The 23,269-nt window shown below is 38.3% G+C and overlaps 1 protein-coding gene across 3 annotated transcripts in view; it reads right to left on the bottom strand.

Moving 5' to 3' along the window:
* Positions 1 to 23,269, bottom strand: part of Gpc5 (glypican 5) — a 1,351,527-nt gene that overhangs the window by 1,065,215 nt on the left and 263,043 nt on the right. For all 3 annotated transcript variants that reach the window (XM_076545553.1, XM_042285375.2, XM_042285376.2), the window contains exon 4: positions 780 to 913. In XM_076545553.1, coding sequence (XP_076401668.1) covers positions 780 to 913 — 134 coding nt within the window. The remainder of the gene's footprint in view (positions 1 to 779; positions 914 to 23,269) is intronic.

Below are 23,269 nucleotides of genomic sequence, written 5' to 3'. Positions count from 1 at the left end.
TTACCACTTGATATAAACAGGTGGCCATTTTTACCACTGCAGGTAAAATGTTGGGAAAGTTGTATTTTTCACAACTCTGTTTCAAAAATGCTAACTATCCATAAATAAAAATCACATGGTATGACAGTACTGTCTTATACTGTTCAAGAGAGTCACCACTAGCTATACGTAGAAATCATATTACAGTTAACTAAAGTCAGTTAAAGCATTTAGTCCTCAGTGTAAATACACACTGGTCACATGTTCCTGGAACTGCCCTAATATATTAAATAATAATTCTGATTATTATTAGATTAGAATTATTAGAATATAATAACTGCCCTAATGTAGTAAAGAATAATAGTAGTCAAAAGAAATTTATTGTTCTCACAAGCTGAATCTATCTTCCAAATTAATGGGAAAGGTTGAGCCTTACAATTATAAATTTTTTGCTTTTATGTATGTGTATATGTGCCTGTTTGTCTATATATGTACCATGTGTGTACAGGTACCCTCAGAGGCCAGGAGGAGTTTCAGATGCCCTGAAATTGTAGTTGCAGGTGATTGTGATCAGCCTGTGTGGGTGTTGTGAACCAAACCCAGGTCCTCTGCAAGACAAGCAAGTGCTCAATACTGAACTATCTCTCTAGCACATTGGCCACTACATTTTTAAATAAAGTGAAATGGTATTTAAATTTTTTCTTCCATACTACATTTGGGTCTATTTAGTGAACACATTCTAGTCTCCTGTAGAATTAATGGCTTACTTTCTCTTTCTGGTTGTAAAACAAATGTCTTACTTTCTTCTGTTGGCAAGTGTCTCTTCACCATTCCTAGCAGAGATCTTCATTCCATGCTTCTCTTTGCTTGGATCAAAAGTACAGCGGGGGCTCTGTGTTGCTGTTCTCACTGGATGGCCACAGATCTTATTCACCTTTCAAACAGAAAACAGAAGAAGGCAGTGACAGACCTGCTCCAGCTTTTCTGAGAATGCAATCTTCCACCTTCCATGAAACAAACACTGTTATGTACTTTAACTTTCAATAACTATAATACCTATGGGTGTTTATCAATGGGAGTCAATGTGTTGGAACAGAGTGGTAATAATGATAAACCAACCCCATGCCTATTGATACAGGCTGGAATACAGATGGAAAAACTATACAAAAATCAAGAATTAAAGTAAAAACTGAATTTCTTGTAAAAACAGGACTGCTTATTCAAAATAGATATTCATCATGCTTTACATTTGTGTAAGATGATATAATTTTTGCTGAGTATGCAATCAGTTTCCACTTAGTGCTAAGGATAAAAGCAATCATCTTTGCAGTGTTTTTCTTAGGTTTCTGGGAAAGGATAATGAGTCCTTTCTGTTGTTTCTTGCAGTTCACAGATGGAAGCTAGGGCCTCATACATGCTAGGCAAGCACTTTATTATGAGGTCGCATCCCCAGCCTGGCTTTACTTTTTATTTTGAGGCAAGATTCCAAGTGACCCAGGCTACCCCTGAACTTGATATTCTCCTCTCTCAACCTCCTGAGTAATAGGATGGTAGCCCTGTACCACCAAGTCTTGTTGGAAAAAAAAAAATGAGTACATATAATATTGCATAATATGAAATCTCATTTTGCAGTTCCTCTATATATCTTCTTCCTTACACTGATGTAAGTTCAAGGATGCTATAGTCTTCAAAAAATGAAAAAACAAGCCGGGCAGGGGTGGCACATGCCTTTAATCCCAGCACTCGGGAGGCAGAGCCAGGCAGATCTCTGTGAGCTCGAGGCCAGCCTGGGCTACCAAGTGAGCTCCAGGAAAGGCACAAAGCTACGTAGAGAAACCCTGTCTTGAAAACCCCCCCAAAAAAATGAAAAAACAAAACAAAACTGATTGTACACAGGCGGTAATGGTTGCACACCTTTAATCCCAGGACTTGGGTTGCAAAAGTGGGCAGATCTACAAGTTTGAGGCCAGCCTGATCTAGGACAGCCAGGGCTACACAGAGAAACCATTTCAGGAAAAATAAATTGCTTTTTAGATATCCTTCTAGCAATGATAATTTACATAGTTTCTATAATTGTCACTGGAAAACTGACTTAGCATCTACTGTATCAACAAAACTCAAAATAAAATGTAGTTGAACAGTGTACAGCATGTCTGAAACAAACCCATAAGCACTGTGCCAAAATCAAGCTTTACTTGGCTAATTTTTCTTCTTAGTTCTGAGACCTTAAAATTGCCACAGAACCTCTTTGAAACTGATCATCTCATACATCAGTTGAAAATGCTAGATTATTCCAAAAATCTCATAAAATTCTCAGTTTCTTTGATATTTCTATATTGGTATATATAAAGTAATTTTGCATACATTTCCTCCTATCCAAATTTATTTTACTTCTAACATTTGCAAAGCTCTTGTGCTAAATGTTAGGAGATAAAAGACACATGACTTTTGCCCTAACAGAGTTTACAAGTTGGAATTGAACAAGATCTTCTAAATCATCCAAAGGCAAATTATGTTTATTACAAAAAAAAATTTAAAGTGGGTAAAGTGATGATGGTATCTTCCGGTGTGTATTTTGGGATCCTCTGGGGTTGGAGCAAGATGGAAAAAGAAAAACATGAGATTACCTCTAAAGGTACTAAGTTGTCATGTGTTCGACTTAGAGCATCTGTTAGATCGGGATATGTTGAGATGTTTCTACACAGACAACTTGTAAATAGCACTTATTAAATGCCATTCTGTTAACTGTTGGAGATGTGCACATGCACATGGGTATAAATTCACATGGGTAAAGCAGCCATTGCAGTTTTAGGGCAGCACTAAAGCCCACAGCATTGGTGCGGTTGCACAGAAAATGGGCAGTTAAACCGTGTTTGGGGTGCTCCAGGAAGTTATATCTGAATAGCAAGTCAAAGGATGAGCTGGAAGTTTGAAGATGGGAAAAGCAAACACAAATATTTCAGAAAAGTCTAAGTTAAAAAGGAGATGCAACAATTTGCCATACACATCATGCATAGGAGTAGCATTGGGTGGAAATGTCATACGACTTAGATATCAAGATTTAAAAAAAAAAACTTGTAGGAAAAATTGTCAAGTAGGAAATTGATGTTTTCACATCATTGCAAGGAGGATAATGGCCAGGATGTGGAGAGAGGGAAGAGTGGCCTGTAGAGGACCATTAGGATGCAGAGTCAGGAGCAGAATCCAGAAAAGATTATAATAGCAGAAATAGATACTTTTAGAGACTAATTTGATAGTCATCTCAGAACAAAGAATGAGAAACATAAACACTACCAGAGAAGGTACCAAAAAGCATGGCTCTAGTGTAGAATATGGCTACAATTTGCTTTATCTAGGGAGAAAGTGTTTGGATAGGAAACAGCAAAAGGAAGCTATATTGGAAGGGTAGGCTGGAGACAGGTCTTGGGGAAGATTTTTAAGGCTAAGAAAGTGTGTTTACTAGATAATTGTAATAGTTGGTATTTTGCAAATGCACAGGACAGCATTGCATAAGTTTAACTAGAGAGAAAGAAAAAATGTCTACCAAATGTAGATATGTAGTTTAAAACTGCTAGTATTCCCAAGGAAAGAAAATTTAATTCTGAAGTTAAGCAGTGACAGTGTTATAGATTTCAGGCAGAAGTAAAGTCAATTACATGTAGGAAAGGACTATTTTAAGTGAAAAGTAAGACCAAGGTATTAAAAAGTTCAAAAGGAATTTTAATCCCTGAAGCTAAAAAGGTGATAGTGGAGTGTAAATGTATTAGCTAGGTGCTAAAATAAAAAAAAAAAAGGAAAATCTTTACTGTCAACAACCACTAGTAACAAGAACCAAGGGAAAATGTGAGTTGATGATGGGTATGACTGGAGGTATTATGAGATATTTTTGAAATAATCATGATCCATTGTGGCTGGCCACAGGGGCTGAAGGCAAACTGAAAACATGAAAGCTTTTATGAATCTCAGTTTTCTCTTTCCTAAATCTGAGGGGGGTGCAAACTACTTTGAACTTCTAAGTGCAGAAAAATATTATCTTACTCTCTTCCTCCCATGTTAAAGCCAAAGCCATATCTTCTACTAAACTGTTTTCTAGGTAGGAATATAGGGAGTTGAAAAATATCAGCTTCCCACAGTCTTTATATTCATTATGTTTATATTGGTTGCAGCTACAAGAGAAAATCCACTAGTCAAAAACTTAGAGAACAGCTTCAATTGTATCCAAGGGCACAAATAGAAGATTCAAGTAACAGCAAGTGAATTTCAAAGACCCTGTGTTTCGTGACTTTCTGTCAGGGAGTTCTGCTTCACATTTTATTGAAAAGGAACAGAAAACCATCTGCTAGCAGGACATTAGGCTGCCACCTTGCTCCCCTGAGGTGAGCCAATTTGGGTGGCACATTTCAATACTTATACCTTCTTCCTATTGGAAAAACCCTCACACTTGTGTTGACAATTTTTCATCTTTGACTTACCTGCAATTTCCTCCTTTTCTTCCTCCCTGGTCTCTACTATTCTCCCCCTGTAATCAGTCTGAAGTGTCCTGAAAAAAAATTGTTTTCTTCTGTACTGCTTATCAACTCCTGCTTTAAGTTCCATGTCTGGCTTCCCACTGATTTTCAAGTTCCCATCTCACCTTGAAATGACTCTTACTCCGAAGCCATATCACTTCTCCCACTCCAATCAAGTATTTGTTTCAACAACTTCTTGCAACTTAGCTGACTTTCCCTATCTCGATGTAATCATGCAACCACATACAAAGTGGAAAATCATCACCAGCTCCATCTCCATCTGTCTGTACACTCACTCGTCTTCAAGACCACCAGAGATTTCTACTTACCATCTTAAGATGTTTACAAAGAACAACTTTGTTTTCATTTCACTGCCCTAGCAATGGTAGTCTTAGGGGTTTTATTAACAGTACAAATCGAGGACTTGGGAGATGGTACAGTGGTCAAAGTGCTTGCCACACAAGCATGGGGACCTGAGTCTTGATCCCCAGAACCCACACAAATTCCAGCTGGGTGGGACTGACCTGTAATTCCAGTGTACAGGAGACTTCAGAGCAAGTTTGCTAAGCAGAGGAGCCAGGCAAGCTCCTGACAGACCCTGATTTAATTAACAAGATGAATAGTTATTAGGGACCGCTCCCAACATCAACATCAGGCCTCCACGTGTACATATGATGTACCCCTACACACATGTGCTTACACACACACAAAATGCATACAAACCACAGATACATATGCATGGGGGAAAACAGCACAACTTGAACAACAACTTTTAAAGATTATAAACCTGATTTTAAAAAATTGTATGTACTATGCATGGTTATTAAGTAATTTACCCTAAGAGAGAAGACAAAGGCCCACAATTTACATCACTGTGTATGTTGAGTGCTGTTACTATAACTTGGGAGTTATTACATGAGAAATGACTATAATATTCATGAGAATAATAATAAAATATGAGACAGTATAGTGTTTAATCATGCACTGTGTTCTGTTGAGGAAAAGCTACTTTTACACTTCTGAGTGGAGATTGATAGGTGACTGATAGGTGGTAGAAACAATTGTTAGTTCACTTTCTCATGTCAATGGAGGTAAAAATCCATGATCTTCTCTTCTTCCTTGAAACTGAAATTAGTTGGACCAGATCTTGGGAAGAAGGCTGCAGATTCAGTGGCTAAATGTCAGTTTTCTTATATTTCGATTTCTTTGTTCAGACTACAGTGATAGGTTAATGAGTAAACAAATGGAACTCTTACAGCCTCTTTGTAGAAATATTTGTCCGGTTCACAACATATAAGGAGACCACCATGACTGAAAACATAGCAGCGTGGGCTCAGCCCAGGCTGGTGAAGAAAGACAGGAGGAAAGGGAAGGTCCCTCAGTAGTTACAATGAATAGGATTTGTCTACAGCTGGATGTCCCCCACCAGATAAGAAAGGAGACACTAAAACTGTGGGCAGTTTTGCTGTGATAAACAAGACAAATAATAGCCAGGTATAAAAGTTGACAAAGCAAGTTTAGTTTTGTGTAAATCTTGGAGAGAGACTGGTTAATTCTCTTCTAAACATTTACTTTTATGGAAATTTCTAAAAAGCAGCTTTTAATGGTGAGTTAGAGGGTAATTTTTATTTTGTTTTGATTTGTTAAAGGAAGATGGGCAGACCTACCTATTTAGAGCCAAAAGTAAAATGAAATTACAAAATATAGAGAATATAAAGTTCAGAAGGAAAATATAACAGAGGAACAAAGGTAAAAAAAAAAACAAAATAAATGCCTCCTGTCCCCCAAATATGACTGGGAAGAAGAATGGCATTTTCAACAATACCAGGGAAAAACAAGAATTGCCTGATTACATAGGAGTCAGAGGAGTCAAGGGCACCAGGAGAACACAGCCCACAGAATCAACTAAGCAGGGCTCAGAGGCTCACAGAGACTGAACTAACAACTAGGGAGCCTGCATGGGTCTGACCTAGGCGCTCTGAACATAGGTTATGGTTGTGAAGTTTGGTGTTTTCGTGGGGCTCCTAACTGTGGGAGCGGGACTGTCTCTGACTCTTATGCCTGCTTTGGGGACCCTTTTCCTACTGGATGCCTTGTCCAGCCTTAATATGAGGGGCTATGCCTAGACACTGCAACTTTATATGCCATGTTGTTTGATATCCCTGGGAGACCTGCTCTTTCCTGAAAGGAAATGGAGGAACAGTAGATCTGGGAGAGAGAGGAGCTTGGGGGAGAGACTGAGAGGAGAGGAGGGCAGGGAAGCAGCTGTTGGGATGTAATATATGAGAGAAGAATAAATTTTGAAAAAGAAGCTACGAATTTTAGGAGTGAGAAGGACATGGGAACAATTGGAAGAAGGGGAAATGACAACTAGAGCATTCATATATGAAATTCTCAAAAAATAAGCAATTATATTGTTTTTCCCTTTTATATAGAGAGAGGTGAGGAGAAAATGAACATGAAGCTGAGTGTGTAGGAAGTGGGGAGATTCTAGGAGGAGGGAAAAGAATATGATCAAAATGCATTGAATGAAAAGCATTTTTAAATAAAAGTGAATAAGAATAAAAAAATAATTACATGATTACAGAATCCTGTTCTAAAACCATGTTATTAATGATGTGCAAATAATGTAGATGCCATTCACATGCTCAAAGTGCAAATAAATGCAGAATCCCAGTACTGAAAAGTTTTAAAAGTTAAAACCATAAGAACACTTTTCAAAGTTAGGAAGATTACAGCAGTGAAGTAAGAAATTTATGTATGAAGTCAAAAATGACGGATAACTCATAAAACACAGTCCTTAAGTACACTGTATCCCTAGGAGAATTCTAAGTTTCCACGGTGGCCAGTTCATGGAGGACAGCAACACAGATGTTCAAGCCGCACAAAGAAGACCTGTCTCTGCTGCTAGCATGATGTTCAGTGTGTATTTTTTTCTCAAGTGTATAAATTAAACTACGAGAGGGCACTTCTGCATTTCAATCCTGTTTGATATTATTAATTAAACTTGTATATTGAGTCTATTTAATATCATAGACTTTAAGACTTCTCAAGGAAAATTCAATTTGTCTGCTATAGTAAAATATCTTCAAAAAAAATCCAATCTTTTCTGACAAACTACTAGACATGCGCTCTAAAGCCTGAGTGCGACATCAGTACTTCGTCATGGGGTCATGCGCCCTAGCTAAGCCATCCGGTACTCTGCAACAGAAAACTGAAATTTCAATATTTTCAGTTCTTTCTTCTCTTCTCTCATTCCCTCCCTGTCTGCCTTCATCCTTCCTTCTGTCCATCATGCATCTCTCAGTTCCAGTTACAGGCACACATTAGTTTAGTGAGTCCCCAAGATTGAAAGTCAATTATAAAGATTTTAGTGCTTGTTTAACTACACAGAGCACAATGTCTATCAATAAACTGAGCACCTATTACTCACATTATTGTAAGAGATGAGAATACATCAATAAACCTTCTGTCAGAGAATCTATATTTTCATGAGGAAAGCAAAGAATCAATCTCTCTCTCTCTCTCTCTCTCTCTCTCTCTCTCTCTCTCTCTCTCCCTCTCTCTCTCTCCCTCTCTCCCTCTTTTCCTGAGTCTTTCTATGTAACACTGACTGTCCTGGCACTCACTCTTTAAACCAGGTTAGCCTCAAAGTGAATGAAATCTGCCTGCCTCTGCCTCCCAAGTAATGAGTTACCAGGCCTAACTAGATATCTAAACTTTCTGGTGGTTTAAATGAGACTGTTCCCATAAACTCAGATATCTGAATACTTAAGCCCCACTGGTGGAACTGTTTGTGTAGGTTTGCATGGCCTTGATGGAAGCACCTTTGAGAGTTTAAAGATCCCATACTGTTGTAAGCACCCCTCAAGCTCCCCTTCGGCTTGTGGTTAGACATGTGGGCTCTCAGGTTGCTGCTCCAGCCACCATGCCTGCCTGCTGCTGTGCTTCAACACCCTGACATTGGACTCATCCCCCTGGAACTGTAAGGCCAAATAAACCTGGTCTGCCTTTGTTATATTGCTTTATCACAGCAGTGGAAAATGAATTATGAAGTAATTAGGTTAAAACGGAATCACTGGAAGTATGATGGGGTATGTGGGATCTTCATCTGGGTAGTCAAGAATGAACTTTTAAAAAAAAGTCATCTTAAAGCCCTGATCTGGTTGGAATTAAGAAGCAACATTGCCATCACCCAGCCACCCACTGGATTCTGTTTCCCCAAGACCCACTGACCACTCAACCCCACCCACCTCATCATCCTCCCCATTGCCAGCCCTCTCCTGCAACTCCAGCAGACTCCGTAGGAACAGGCACAGCCCACACCAGTCAGAAGAACAAGAGGATACACTGAATCTAGGGACCCAAACCTCCACAAACTTCAGCTGAGACAAATCTACTGGACCTAAAGACCTGTAAATCACCAGAATCCTTAGACATTTAGACCAGAAGATAATAAAGGAAACAGATAATAAAGGAACAAAGTACCATCCAACAAAGACAACACAAGAATCAACACTCAGACCTATAATCATCCCAAACCCAGATGTATAAATGCCACTGTAAGAATACATTCAACAGCAGAAAGAGCAGTGTGGCACCAACAGAACCTAGTGATCCTACAACAGCAAGACCTGAATTTTCCAGTGAAGCTGAAATAGAAGAACACGACCTTAAAAGCAACTTTATGAAGATCATAGAGGCCCTTAAAGAGGAAATGAAAAATTCTCTTAAAGAAATGGAGGAAAAGACAAACAAAAAGTTGGAAGAAATCAATAAATCACTTAAAGAAAGCCAAGAAAAAACAAACAATTGAAGGAAACAGTTCAAAACTTGAAAATTGAAATAGAAGCAATAAAACACAAACCGCAGGAATTCTGGAAATGGAAAATCTGGATAAGTGAATAGAAACTACAGAGGCAAGCATCACCCACAGAATATAATAGAAGAAAGAGAGAATCTCATTCATTGAAGATATGATAGAGGAAATAGATTCATTGGTCAAGGAAAACATTAAACCAAAAGAATTTTAACAAAACATCCCGAAAATCTGATACACCATGAAATAACAGGGATAGAAGAATGAGAAGAATCACAACTCAAAGGCACAGAAAATATATTCAAAAAAATTATAGAAGAAAACTTTCCCAACTTAAAGAAGGACATGCCAATAAAGGTACAAGAAGCTTACAGAACACCAAATAGACTAGACAAAAATAAATAAATAAATAAATAAAAAATAAAGTCCCCTCAGCACATAATAATAAGAACACTAGACATACAGAAGAAAGTATATTAAGAGCTACAATGGAAAAAGGCCAAGTAACCTAAAGCCAGACCTATCTGAATTATAGCCAACTTCTCCATGGAGACTCTAAATAAGTGTCAGAAAGTCCTAGACTGACGTTTCACAGACCAAGTGAACAAGGATGCCAGCCCACACCCAGCAAACTTTCAATCACCATAAAGCAAGTCTCAACAGATAAAAAAGAATTACAATTACCCCCTGTATCTTATCAGACCACTATTGATTAAAACAGGATTTCATCAGCAACAGAAACAACAGAAAGCCTATGAACTTATGGAAATTGAACAAACCTCAACTGAGTTATCACTGGGTCAACAAAAAATGAAAAAAGAAAGAAAGATGCTGTGGGATGTCATTCTGTATGTTGTGAATATGTGTTGCTTTGAATGGTTGATAAATAAAATGTTGTTTGGCCAGTAGCCAGGCAGGAAGTATAAGCAGGGCAAGCAGAGAGGAGAATTCTGGGAAGAGGAAGGCTGAGTCAGGAGCCATCAGCCAGACAAGATGACAAGGCAGAACTGAGAAAAGTTACCAAGCTATGTGGCTAAACATAGATAAGTATTATGGATTAATTCAAGTATAAGAGCTAGTCAATAATAAGCCTGAGCTAATGGCAGAGCAGTTATAATTAATATATTATTTATTTTTAATTATATTATTTATTATAATATATAAATAATATAATTAATATAAAAGGAGATCAAGTGGATTACAAATTGGAAAGGAAGAAGTCAAACTGTCTCTATTTGCAGAGGATGTGATACCATATATACGTGGCCCCAAAAACTCTACAAGGAACTCCTACAGCTGATAAGCACCTTCAGTAATGTGGTAGGATAAAAAATTAACTCAGAAAAATCAGTAGCCCTCATATATACAAATGATAAATGTGCTGAGAAGGAAATCAGGAAAATGCCCATTACAATAGCCACAGGAAAAAGAGAAACCATTTTCAACAAATGGTGCTGGCATAACTGGATGTCAGCATCTAGAAGAATGCAAATACCTATCACCCTGCACAAAACTCAAGTCCAAGTGGATCAAAGATCTTAACATAAATCCAGTTAAACTAAACCTGATAGAAGAGAAAATGGGAAGTAGCCTCGAATGCATTGGCATAGAAGACAACTTCCTGAATACTAGTAGCACAGACACTGAAATTAACAATAAATGGGGCATCCTGAAACTAAAATGTTTCTGTAAGCCAAAGGACACTGTCAATCAGGCAAAATGGTAGCCTACAGAATTGGAAAAGATCTTGGCCAACTCCAAATCTGACAGAGGACTTACCTCAAAAATATAAAAAGAACCCAAGAAACTAGATGTCAAAATATCAAAAAATGGGGTACAGATCTAAACAGAATTCTCAACAGAGGAATCTCAGAGGGCCCAAAACACTTAACCATCAGGGAAATGCAAATCAAAATGACTCTGAGATATCATCTTACATCTGTCTGGATGGCTAAGGTCAAAAACACTGATGACAGCTTATATTGGAGAGTATGTGGAGTAAGGGGAACACTCCTCCACTGATGGTGGGAGTACAAACTTGCACAGACACTTTGGAAATTGATTTGAAATTTCTCAGAAAATTGGGAATCAATCTACATCAAGACCCAATATCGATCTTGAGCATATACCCAAAGGATGCTCAATCAAACCTCAAGGACACTTGCTCAACTATGTTCATAGCAACATTATCATAATAGTCAGAACCTGGAAACAACCTAACAATGCCCCTCAACCAAAGAATGGATTAAGGAAAGGTGGTACATTTACACAATGGAGTATTACTCAGCTGTAAAAAAAAAAAAAAAATGACATCGTGAAATTTGTAGGCAGATGGATAGCACTAGAAAAAGTCATATTGAGTGAAGTAATACAGACTCAGAAAGACAAATATAGTATGTACTCATTCATAAGTGGATATTATCTCTAAAGTAAAGGATAACCAGGCTACAATCCACAGCCTCAGAGAGGCTGGGTAACAAGGAGGGCCCAAAGAGGGACTCATAGATTGCCCTGGGAAGGGAAAATAGATGAGATCTCCTGGGTAAACTGGAGGCAGGGGTGGGGGGACATGAGGGATCTGGTTGGGGAGGTTGGGGTGGGATGGAGGGGGAGAGTAATGAAAGATGTCTTGATGGGGGTGTGCATTTTGGGGTTAGGGAGAAACCTGCTGCCAGGGAATCTCCCAGCAATCCACAAGTATGACCCTAGCTAAGATTCCTAGCAATAGTGAAAAGAGTGCCTCAACTAGCCATGTCCTGAAATCAGATTGAAGACCACCCATATTGTCACCAGAGCCTTTATCCAGTAACTGACAGAAACAGAAGCAGAGACCCACAGCCAAGCACTGAGCCAAGTTCTAGGAGTTCTGTTGAAGAGAGGGAGGATGGAGTGTAGAAGCGGGGGTGGGGGGGAGGGGGAGCGCGGGTATCAAGGTCATGGCAGGGGAACCCATGGCGACAGCTGACCTGAGCTTATGGGAGCTCATGGACTAATAGCTAGGGAGTCTGCATGGGACCAAAACAGGCACTCTGCATGTGGATGACAGTTGTTTAGCTTGGTCTGTTTGTGGGGCTCGTAGCGGTGGGATCAGGACTTATCCCGGGTGCTTGAGCTGGCTTTTGGGAACCTATTCCCCATGCTAGTTTGCCTTGCCCAGCCTTGATCCAAGGGTGGAAGTTTGGTCCTATCTCAATTTGATGTGCAATGCTTTATTCAAGCTGATGGGAGGCCTTCCCCTTTCTGAAAGGAGATGGATGGAGGAGTTGGGGAGAGGTAGAGGGGAGGCAAAGGTGGGGAGGAGAGGGGAGAATGGAAACTGCAGTCAGGATGTAAAATAAATGAAAAAATTAATAGAAAAAAAAGATAGAGGAAAGAAATAAAGGAATGAATGAAAGAAAGCAATTAAAAAGAAAGGAAAGAAAAAGGAGAGAGGGAGGGAGGGAGGAAGGGAGGGAGGGAGAGAGGGAGGGAGGGAGGGAGGGAGGGAGGGAGGGAGGGAGGGAGGGAGGGAGGGAGGGAAGCAGTGTTGTAAGCTGCAGGGAGAAGTTTCAGTTGCAGAGAACAGAAACCGGAACAACTCTGACATGAAAGGAGGCCACATAGTACAGGGGAGGAGAGTAATGGGCGACATCAGAGACCATCCAGCCATATCCCACAGTTCCCCCTACGTTCTGCCAAGGGCTGAGTGTGTGCTGTTGTTGAGCAGTTTTGAGCATAGTGATAGCACAAGTTAGTTCATCTTTTAAGATACACCTGGACAGAGCTAAAAAGACAGCTCAGAGGGAAAAGTACAAGGACTAAAGCTTGAATAGCCAGAACCTTAATCTCAGTACATGTGAGATAGGGACAAGCTGGGTAGTTAAATAAACTGAACAGGCAAGCCCATGCTTCAGTGACACCCTGGTTCTATAACCAAAGTGGAAAATGATCCAAGGAAACATTCGGTATCAAGCTCCAGCCTCCATGGGTACATGCAGACACAGCCACACGCACTGGCACACATGCAAAATGCAAACCTATTCACTGGGACACACCAAGATGCATGCACACAGGCAATCATACCACACATGCATACACATAATAATATATTAAAAATAAATATACCAACTGGCTATTACAAGTAGCAAAGTGTGTGTAAAGGATGAGACAATGGTAGAGAAAATGGAAAGAGTAGGTCCAGATGGAAGTTTGGTGGGGTTTGAGTGAGAGATGGTGGTTTTACTAAAAGTGGTGCATGAGGATTACGTGTTGGTAGAAGATCCACATATCCTAATGATGGAGACAACAGGACTTGAATACAGGATTCAATAACTGACTTCTAGCACCTTTTATATGAAGAAATAAGGCAAATTTAAGTGTCAATAAGAGAAAACTGAAATGAAGATTTGGTGGAGAAATCAAATGTCTTGTCCCAAGTTCCAAAGTCCTACCACAATCCAAAACACACATTCAGGTCTGTAACAGAAATACTCTACTACCCTGGTACCAACTTGTCTTGGTTAGGGTTATTATTGCTATAATGAAACACCCTGACCAAAGCAACATGGTCAGAGTTTATTCAGCTTACACTTCCATATCACAGTTCATCATCATGGAAGTCAAGACAGGAACTCAAGCAAGGCAGGAAACTGGAGGCAGGAACTCATGCAGAGGCCATGAAGAGGTGCAGCTTACTAGCTTGCTCCTCATGGCTTTCTCAGCCTGTTTTCATATAGAACTCAGGACCACCTGCCCACAAATGGCATCACCCATAATGGGCTGAGCCCTCCCCACAGGTCATTATTTAAGATACTGTCCTACCTATGGAGGCATTTTCTTAATTGAGGCTCCCTCCTCTCAGATGACTTTAGTTTGTGTCATGTTGACATAAAACTTTCCAGCATATCTGCTAAAAGTTCAAGTAAGATAAAAATTCAAACTAATTACTGAGTCTACTGAGGAAAAGCTAGTTTGTGTCCCTGGGAAGGGAACAGTTTCATTGGAGAGAAAGAGCAGATTGTTAACAGGGACACAAGAGGGAAAAATAAATAGGAAAGACAATACTGAGAAACACTATATTCATTTCGGAGGCATAGCAAAGGCAAGGAGGCCCCTTTGAGGGAACTTAGAGAGAATCCATGAAATGTATCAACACTCTGCTTTGTTTTAAGACAAAAGTGTTTTAAAACAATTTTATATTTGATGGCAGACATTCATTTTCAGATAATTTGACCCAATGAGAAAATAATGCAACACAAGATTTTTAGTATGCTTCAGAGTAGTAGAACCGATGAGGCATTTAGTTCAAACAATAAAGCAAAATTGTATTTTTTTTTTCGTATATGGTCATCCAGAGATGCTTAAAACTTCATTCATGTGGATTGGAGGTGGTGTATTATAGAATGTAGCCTAGAGATGAATAAGTAAATTCAAGGGGGAGAAGCAACAGGAAAGGAAGAATGAGAAAAGTGTATTTGACAGTTCCATATTATAACATTATATTGGAATTATCAATACAAGTCACCTAGAATGGTACATGATGATGACTGTGATAAGAGAGATCTGATGGACAATCTTAGAGACACTTTAATGACTGGACATTGGCTGACAAAGTTAGGAGGGATGAGAAATAGGGTATGATTGACTGGTTGACTATTCTGGAGACTCCAACAGTCTTGAGATATTGAGAGTCTGTAACATGAATCTTAAACGGTCTTATTAATAAAACAAAACTATAGCCAGGTATTGGGGTGAATGCTGAAAGATCAGAGAAACAGAACAAGCCACAGCTAACCTCATCATGCCAATTCCTCAGCTGATCTCATTTCCTCAAACTGGAAGCCTCTGTGTCCTCATCCGAATGGATCTCAGCTGAATTGCTACTCAGAGGAGCCTAAAAGCCTAACCAGGCATTATTTCCTGGTTCTCATTTCTTATATACCTTTCTGCTTCCTGCCATCACTTCCTGGGATTAAAGGTGTGTGTCACCATGCCTGGCTGTTTCCAGTGTGGCTTTGAACTCACAGAGATCTGGATGGATCTCTGCCTCCAGAATGCTAGGATTAAAGGTGTGTGTGCTACCATTTTCTGGCCTCTATGTCTATCTAGTGGCTATTCTGCTCTCTGATCCCAGATAAGTTTATGAAGGTGTAAAATATATTGGGGGACACAATATATCACCACATTTCCCCTTTTTTGTCTAAAATTTTAAAAAAGCTTATAACTAATACAAGAAAAATTAATCCAATAAGTGTATATATAATGTATATAGTCAAGAATTACATTAACAATGTCTAGTCCATTAACATTTGACAGATTCAGACAAAAAAATTTCATTTCGTATCTTATTTAAAACAAGTAGTTTCTTTTTAAAAGTAGATTCAATAATCTACCTTTTATCTTATCATATCCATATACTCTCTTTTTTTCTTTTCTGAGTAGATTCAAAACTCTACCTTTTATCTTATCATTTCTATATCTTCCCTTTTTTCAGAGTAGATTCAATGATCTACCTTTTTCTATAAGAGTCCAGTAATGGAAGTACAGAGTCGGCTGACTGGGTCCATTAGAACCATCAGCAATATGTATTTTAGGAGAAAATGTACCAGTCAACTTTAAGCAGTTAATTTTTAAACTTGTGACATCTGTAAAATGAACATACTTATGCGTATCGATGTGGGGACTTTGTAAAAATACCACCCCCCGTGATGGTACATTTATTTAACTCCATAAGCTGTATGATTATGAAGGCAGTACTAACTAGAACTGGGCCTGGGACATGATTATGAAGGCAGTACTAACTAGAACTGGACCTGGGACATGATTATGAAGGCAGTACTAACTAGAACTGGGCCTTGGGTGTTCCCTGCCTGGCCTCCAATAGCTAGTTGGAGAACAAGAGATTCCAGATGTGAACAAAAACTCTTGAAAGGTGTCTGTGTCTGATTTGCTGATTCAAATGTCAGCAATATAGAGAGGTTGGAATTTTTCAGGTTTATATGTTAGTTACTATATCTTGGGCTACTTCTAGTCCTCTGGAACAGCCATTCCTTGCCCATCTTTGTGTATGAACTAACATCTGTGACCTATAAATAGGAACACTTATGATGCATTGGGTTTTGTGACATTTACAGTCTTGTGACTTAGCCAGAATGGCACACTACAAACCACTGTATTCTATCACAAAGGGGAAGGGGACAGTCAGCCTGTGCAACCACAATATCACAGATGACAAAATATCACAAGAAGAAAAACAATTGAGAATCAAAGGAAAATTGAAAGAGAATAACACATCCATACACAAACAGTTGTCCTTGGTATTTATCAAAAGGAGTGAACATCCTAAACTGATGAAGTCAGATTTTTTACAAAGAAATAGATAAAAATAAAAAGGAGACCGAGTCAGAGTGACCCTATTTTTCTCTCTTTTTGAAAACTGAGAAGTATGGAGATGTTTTAAAAATGGCAATGGCTGAAGGTATGGTGCACTGAAACAAAGGCTATCTGCTTCCAGCAGGTGTCCTGGGCTTCCACCCCCTCCCTGTGCAGGAATTTCTATCACTCAGGTGTGAGCCCTCACAGCCTCCTCTCAGATGCAAGAGCAGCCCTGCTTCCTCTCCTCCCAGCAATCTCCCTGCTCTAATCCTTCCCTCTGGGTTCCAAGATTAATCTTCCTAAAGCAAAGCTCTGATCACACTGCCTCTCTGATCCTGAGCCTTTGGTCATTCCTCCCACTTCCTAATGATACAAACCAAAGCATTTCATGTGAATTTACAGCTCAAACATGAAGTTTCCGAGTACTCCACTTTAAATAGCCTATGCTTCTGCTAAATTGTGTTGTCTACAGTCTGGTCTCCAGAGGAACTCTGTCCTTCCTGTGTCTGCACTTCTTCCTGAATGTGTAAATATTGCTATCTTTCAAGGTTCTAAAGTATCACCTGCACAACGAAACAGCCCTTGATCTCTCAATTTCAGGTTATTTCTTAGCCTTTTACGCCTTTGGTTTGTGCATGTCCAATAGGAATGCTACTTAGAAGTTTAAAAGTGTAACATAAGACATATTTTCTTTGGTTTTTTTGTTTTTGTATTTGCTTTTAATTATCAACAGCTATGGCTCTGTCCTGTTCAACATGGTTGATACAAATGAATACAGTGAATTGATGTTTTTAACTTCCTCAAGTGATCATACAGGGGACAATTTCAGTGCCTCCTTCCAAAGAGCACTCAAGGAGCAACCTTTTTTCCATCTGTTTAACACAATAACAACTGTTCAGATTTTTCTGTCTTTTCTTATTTTTTCACATCTAAAGATTGACAAACACACTTCCATGTAATATTCATTAAACATAAAATTACACAGTGAGGGATACTCAGGAAAGACACTGTAGATGGGAAGAACAACTTCACCACAGTGAAAAAATTCTCTTTTATTCAGAGAGTGCTTGAAAATTTTGGTGATAGACAAAAACAAAACTAGTCAGGAAAATAAATGGACAAAGGTTTTAATGCTAGTGCAAATGGGGAAATTTCACGGGGTCCCAAGCCTAGATGCAGAGCCGTAGGCAGTCAATAGTGGCAGAAGAGAAAGATTCAATTTTCTTCAAAAAAAAGAAAAGAAAAACGATGTCTGATAGTTTATCCAAAACCAGCAGTCAGCCCTAAACATGTATACATACAGGCAGTACTAACAGGGCACATGTTTGCATGCCTGTGTGTGTGTGTGTGTGTGTGTGTGTATAAAACAATAATAATTAAAGACAACAACACTTACTTTTGAGAGAGAGTGGGGGTCATGGGAGGAGATGGAAGAGGGAGAAGAGGATGGAAGTGATGTGAATACAGTACTCATGCATGACATTTTAAAAAAAATTAAAATTTAAAATACAAAACAGAATAACATTAAAAGGACAATAAATGTGAAATTTAATGTATTGCAATACTTTACTGTGAAATTAAATATAACTGCACACAACTTACTAGAATATTACTGTAAAGACAATATTAAATTCTGGAAAGAGATGAGGATATAGATAATTCTCTCTCCCTGATCATCTCTCTCCCTCAACTTCTTGTTCCTCTCTCCTTTCTCTCTTTCATGTAACTGTAGAATTCATGCTGATGCTTACTATTCAGGATATTTGAGAAATGTCCCAAACACACACTGTGAATATCATGATTTTTACTTTTTATGTAAAACTTATCAAACATAAATGAGAATAGGAAATGTGAAGCTGCATCTTTCAGAGAGGGATGTTTGCGTCCTATATGCTCATTCCCAGGAAAAGACAACCTGTAACAGGTCCCCATGTGAAGCCTTCCATTTTCATAGTGCTTTGCCCAGGAAAAATGTAATTCAGACAAATGCACAGGGCAGGTTCCTAGGAAATCAGCTTCTGGGATGTACTCCACAGCAACTTTAAAAGTTTCTTCTGCAATGCTGAGGAAGATACCAGCTGAACTTGAAGTTATGTCTAAATACCCAACTATGATTCCATTAACTCTTTCCAATCGAAAAATCACAGAATACCTCTAAAGAGCACTATTTAAAGCATTTTAGGGATAAAATGAGGTACCCAGTAATTTTCATGGTTCAAGTAAACATAATTAATAGATTTTTAAACAGAAGTTGACTAGAGCTTTTAACATACAACCTGCATGGAAACAACATTTAATGATCTGTAAAGATGGCTACTAAACATAGCTTTCTGAAACATTAAGAGTATACAGATTTTGAAGATTAGCTACCAGCATCTGAAAACATCAGTGTACTCCAAAAACATAGTTTTAAGAATTCTTAAGATGAACCAGAAGAATTCTATAAATGAGGCATAAGCTCATAGCATCTAACAGACACGTATGCTGACAGTGAATACTCAGTCTTTCTTCAGCCCCTGGAAATATCGTCTGCCTGGAAAACTGACTAACCCAGAACATGGAGAGCTAACTGCCTACTTTTGTCATTCCTGGGCAGAGAAATGGAGGATGGAAGACTGACACAGAATTTCACTTAGAACTCTTTACAGAAAATCACATGGAACATTATTGTTTATTTTTCATGCTCATTATTTTTTTCTTCATAACAACCTGATAGATAAGATATTTGACAGGGATTAAGAAAAATGCATAGCCAGGCGGTGATGGTGCACGCCTTTAATCCCATCACTCAGGAGGCAGAGCCAGGCGGCTCTCTGTAAGTTCAAGGCTGGTCTGGGCTACAGACCGAGTTCCAGGACAGGCACCAAAACTACACAGAGAAACCCTGTCTCAAAAAAAAAGAAAAGAAAAGAAAAGGAAAGGAAAATGCATATATAATATCAATAACACCAAGGTATTGATGTAAGAGTCTTAATGTTATACTTTGTGTATTCATTAAAATAATCATGAATTATAACATTCTCTGGATGTGCTCTCATAGGAGACAGTAAATGTTAGTAATTTAAGTTTCAGTGAAAAACTGTAAATGAATGTAATGAAATCCAATTAATACATTAAATCAAGATGCTTCTACTATCAAATTTGAAGTCATTTCAGTTCAACAAATATTGTCAAACATTTTAATAGGCACTGGGGTTAAAGAGATACGAAAGATACCATGAATTCCTTTGCTGCCAGCTTAACATGTGAGATGGAGACAGTAAGGAGTACTGAATGACGCGTAGGCATGAAGGTGGAGGATAGGCATACAAGGGAAGCAGATGACAGTGTGTGACATTGCCATTCAGAGGACTCTAGACCATGTCCGAGAGTTCAGAGTTTTCACATAGACATAAGGAAGGCCAAGGAAGAGACAAAAATTAAATTGGAAAGAATTGCCCTTGTTGAGGAAATGCATTAGAAAAGCAATATTTATTTAGTTGGCCAATAGAAATTTACTAAAGAGCACATATTGCAAGACCTAGACTCTAGACATAGAGCACTAAGTACAAGCAAGAGCCTCTGCCCTTGTGGCACCTAGAATTAAACACAAAGTACAAATAAAAATAACTGCAAGCAACAAGGAGCCATGTTACTAGTGTATATTTATTAGAGGGCTGCCTACCCTTTTCTTCTAAAGAAAAGGAAGCCTTCCACACTCGTCCAGATGAAGAATGAAACCAAAAATGAGAAGCAACATTAAGATCTGTTAAAGAGGCTAAAGGGAGGTGATCAGAGGAGAGCCTGCTTCATTCACTATCATTAACAGTGAATATAAAGGAAAAGATTACGTGTCAAAGGGGCCTCCAGCACTCCAGCAGGGCAGAGCAGAGCCCTAAGAGTCCTTCTGATGGGGGCAGGATGGGCAGACAGCCCAGAGCAGGCAGAGCTCTGAAAGCCAAAGTAAGTTTTAGGTTCCACTGTAAGGACAGTCATTGAAAGGTCTACATTTGGAAAGAGCATTCTGACTTCTGTTTAGACTAGAATAGAGGCACTGAGAGAGATGCAAGGTGATCCTTCCTGAGTTCCAACTCTGCAGCTCCACTATCCGGTGGGTAGACATCCAGTGTCTCACTAGGCATCCTTTAAAAGTGTGTCATACAGTTCCGCTAGATTCTGGGATGAATGAAAGTATCCTCCACTAAATCCTACCCCTACATTTTTTAAGTAATAAAAGCCATTTTCCAGGGTCTTAATGTTTATTGCTTGAATAAAAATAAAACCTTCACTATACAAGGAGATGCTAAGAGACTTTGAAGCACTAAGAACAAGATGTTTCTAAAAATATTTTTAATGTGTCACTGTGAATGAAAAGAGTTCACAAATCCTGCCGAAAACATGTCAACACAAAGTACAAAAAAGAACAAACATCAAAATGGAAATTATTCACTGTATTGTAGTGGTTTTCCACTTCTATGAATCTATTTTTAAAATCAGACCATCACTTTCTTATTACTTACTATGAACTCCAATGATTGTATGAGCTTTTTATTATGTAATTTATGTTCCCTAAAATTCATTTTTGAAATGTGAATATTACTATATTCACAATTGCATAACACTATACTATCAAATTTTATGATTTCACCTCTAACCCCTTCCAAAAAAAAATCTTGTTTTGTGTAAGAAGTAATTTCCCATTCTCTTACCCACCTCCCAACCCTGAGGAACCATGAAGTTGTTCTATCTCAGTGGGCTTCCTCCTCAGGCTTTTCATGTTAACAGTAACAGGCAATGCAGGGTCTTTGGGGACTGACTGATTTCAAATAGCCCACATTAAAGTAATTAATTGAGAGGACATTAGCCTGAGGGCAGCCATCTCAGTTCCTATGTAAACAAACAACCTGAACTCAGTAAATTCCTATCTCACAAAAACAAAATTCAAGCTTCGCCAATCACAAATACTCAGCTAATATCAAAGGCCATTGTTTTATCTTTTAATCATTAAAATATTTCATTGTCTAATATCTATGATAAGCATCTTGTCTATGTTTTCTCTTTGAAATCCTTCATTGGAGACTTAGCTGCTTGCAGGCTGGAGTTTCTGATTCAAATAACTTCTTTGAAATTCTCAAGTATGTGTTCAACTTTTCCAGATTTTCAATGTCCTGCCACACAGTGATGTGCCTCCGCCTGTATCTTTCTTTACTATCACTGGAAAATATTGACATGTGCATGAAAGACACTGTGTTTACCCATTCATCTCTTGATGGCCATTCAGGTAGTTTCCTTTTCTCAACTTTTGTAACTAATACAATGATCATAAATCTGTATTTGGTGGGACATATATTTCATCATCATATAATGTATGCATATGCATATATATTGTATATATATATATATATATATATATATATACATTCAGCATGGAATTCCTGAATCACATGGTAACTCTGGATTTGACATTTTGAGGAGACACCTTACAGCTTTCCAAATTTCATGCAGCCTTCATTTCACACTGCCTCCAGCAATGTTTCAGTGTTCCAACTTCTCCACAGCCACACTAACACTGCTCTTCTGTATTTCTTTTACAGTCACCCTACAGAGTGTTAAGTAATACTTTATTATTGCCTGGTCACTACTGAGTAAAGATGTTAAACTTTTTTCATGGAGCTTACTGGCTCCTTGTAGACCTTCCTTAGAGGATGTTTACTTAATTCTTCTTTTTTCTTTCATGATGAGCTGTAATTATTTTATAATTGTATCAACCAGTAGAGTCACATAAATATTAACTTATAGATTGTGATATATAAGAACGATGATTTTGAACAAAATGTTTCTAATAATTCCACTATACTTTTAGGGTTATGTTTTCAAAATTGTCTTTTCTACTAATTTTGCTTCAATTGCTGTATTTATTTCTATGTTTTATCTTAACTTATTGTTAAGTATATTTTAGTACTATTTGGCAAACTCTTAATAGTATTTGTGGATTGCATACTTTACACCTATAAATTATGCATCTTCAGTATTCTTCTTGTTTTAATCTTTGCCCTTGGTTTATCCTCTGGCAACACTACCAGACTCTCAGTTGACGCAGATGCCTCAGCAGAGCACATACATGAGCCTACAGTGAGCCCATGACTCAAGAATGCCAATTTAGAACATCAATTGATGATGCAGGCAGGTGCCACAGCCTGACACCAGAGCAATGAGCCAGAGCCTAGGAGATTTCATCTTTCCTATGATCTGAAAGAACCCTTAGTGAGTAGCAGGGGCTGTAGAGTGAAACATTACACTGAGAACAAAATTTTTTAAATAAATACATTTTTAGTACTTTGAACCATCTTGTACCTTGAAAATGTTGTTTTTGCTCTCTTATACAAGAAACTAGTCTCCTACCATCTAAATTTTTAAACACATAAAAATTTTCCAGTATTTCGTCTCCTTTTTCTGCTTAGAAATAATAGAAATTCTATTTTACATGTATAAATTTATTTCTTTTTTTGGAATATTACAATTGTAACATAAATGATACTGAGTTCCAGTCATATCTCTGTGATATTTTATTTAATGTATAATTTGAAAATAGAGATCAGTTACCAAAACTTCCTCCAAAGATTAACAGAGG

This window comes from Peromyscus maniculatus, chromosome 9, assembly GCF_049852395.1.
Source record: "Peromyscus maniculatus bairdii isolate BWxNUB_F1_BW_parent chromosome 9, HU_Pman_BW_mat_3.1, whole genome shotgun sequence".
Taxonomy (NCBI): domain Eukaryota; kingdom Metazoa; phylum Chordata; class Mammalia; order Rodentia; family Cricetidae; genus Peromyscus; species Peromyscus maniculatus.
The sequence above is the reverse complement of the archived record's forward strand: the minus strand, read 5'-3'. Positions and strand labels throughout refer to the sequence as shown.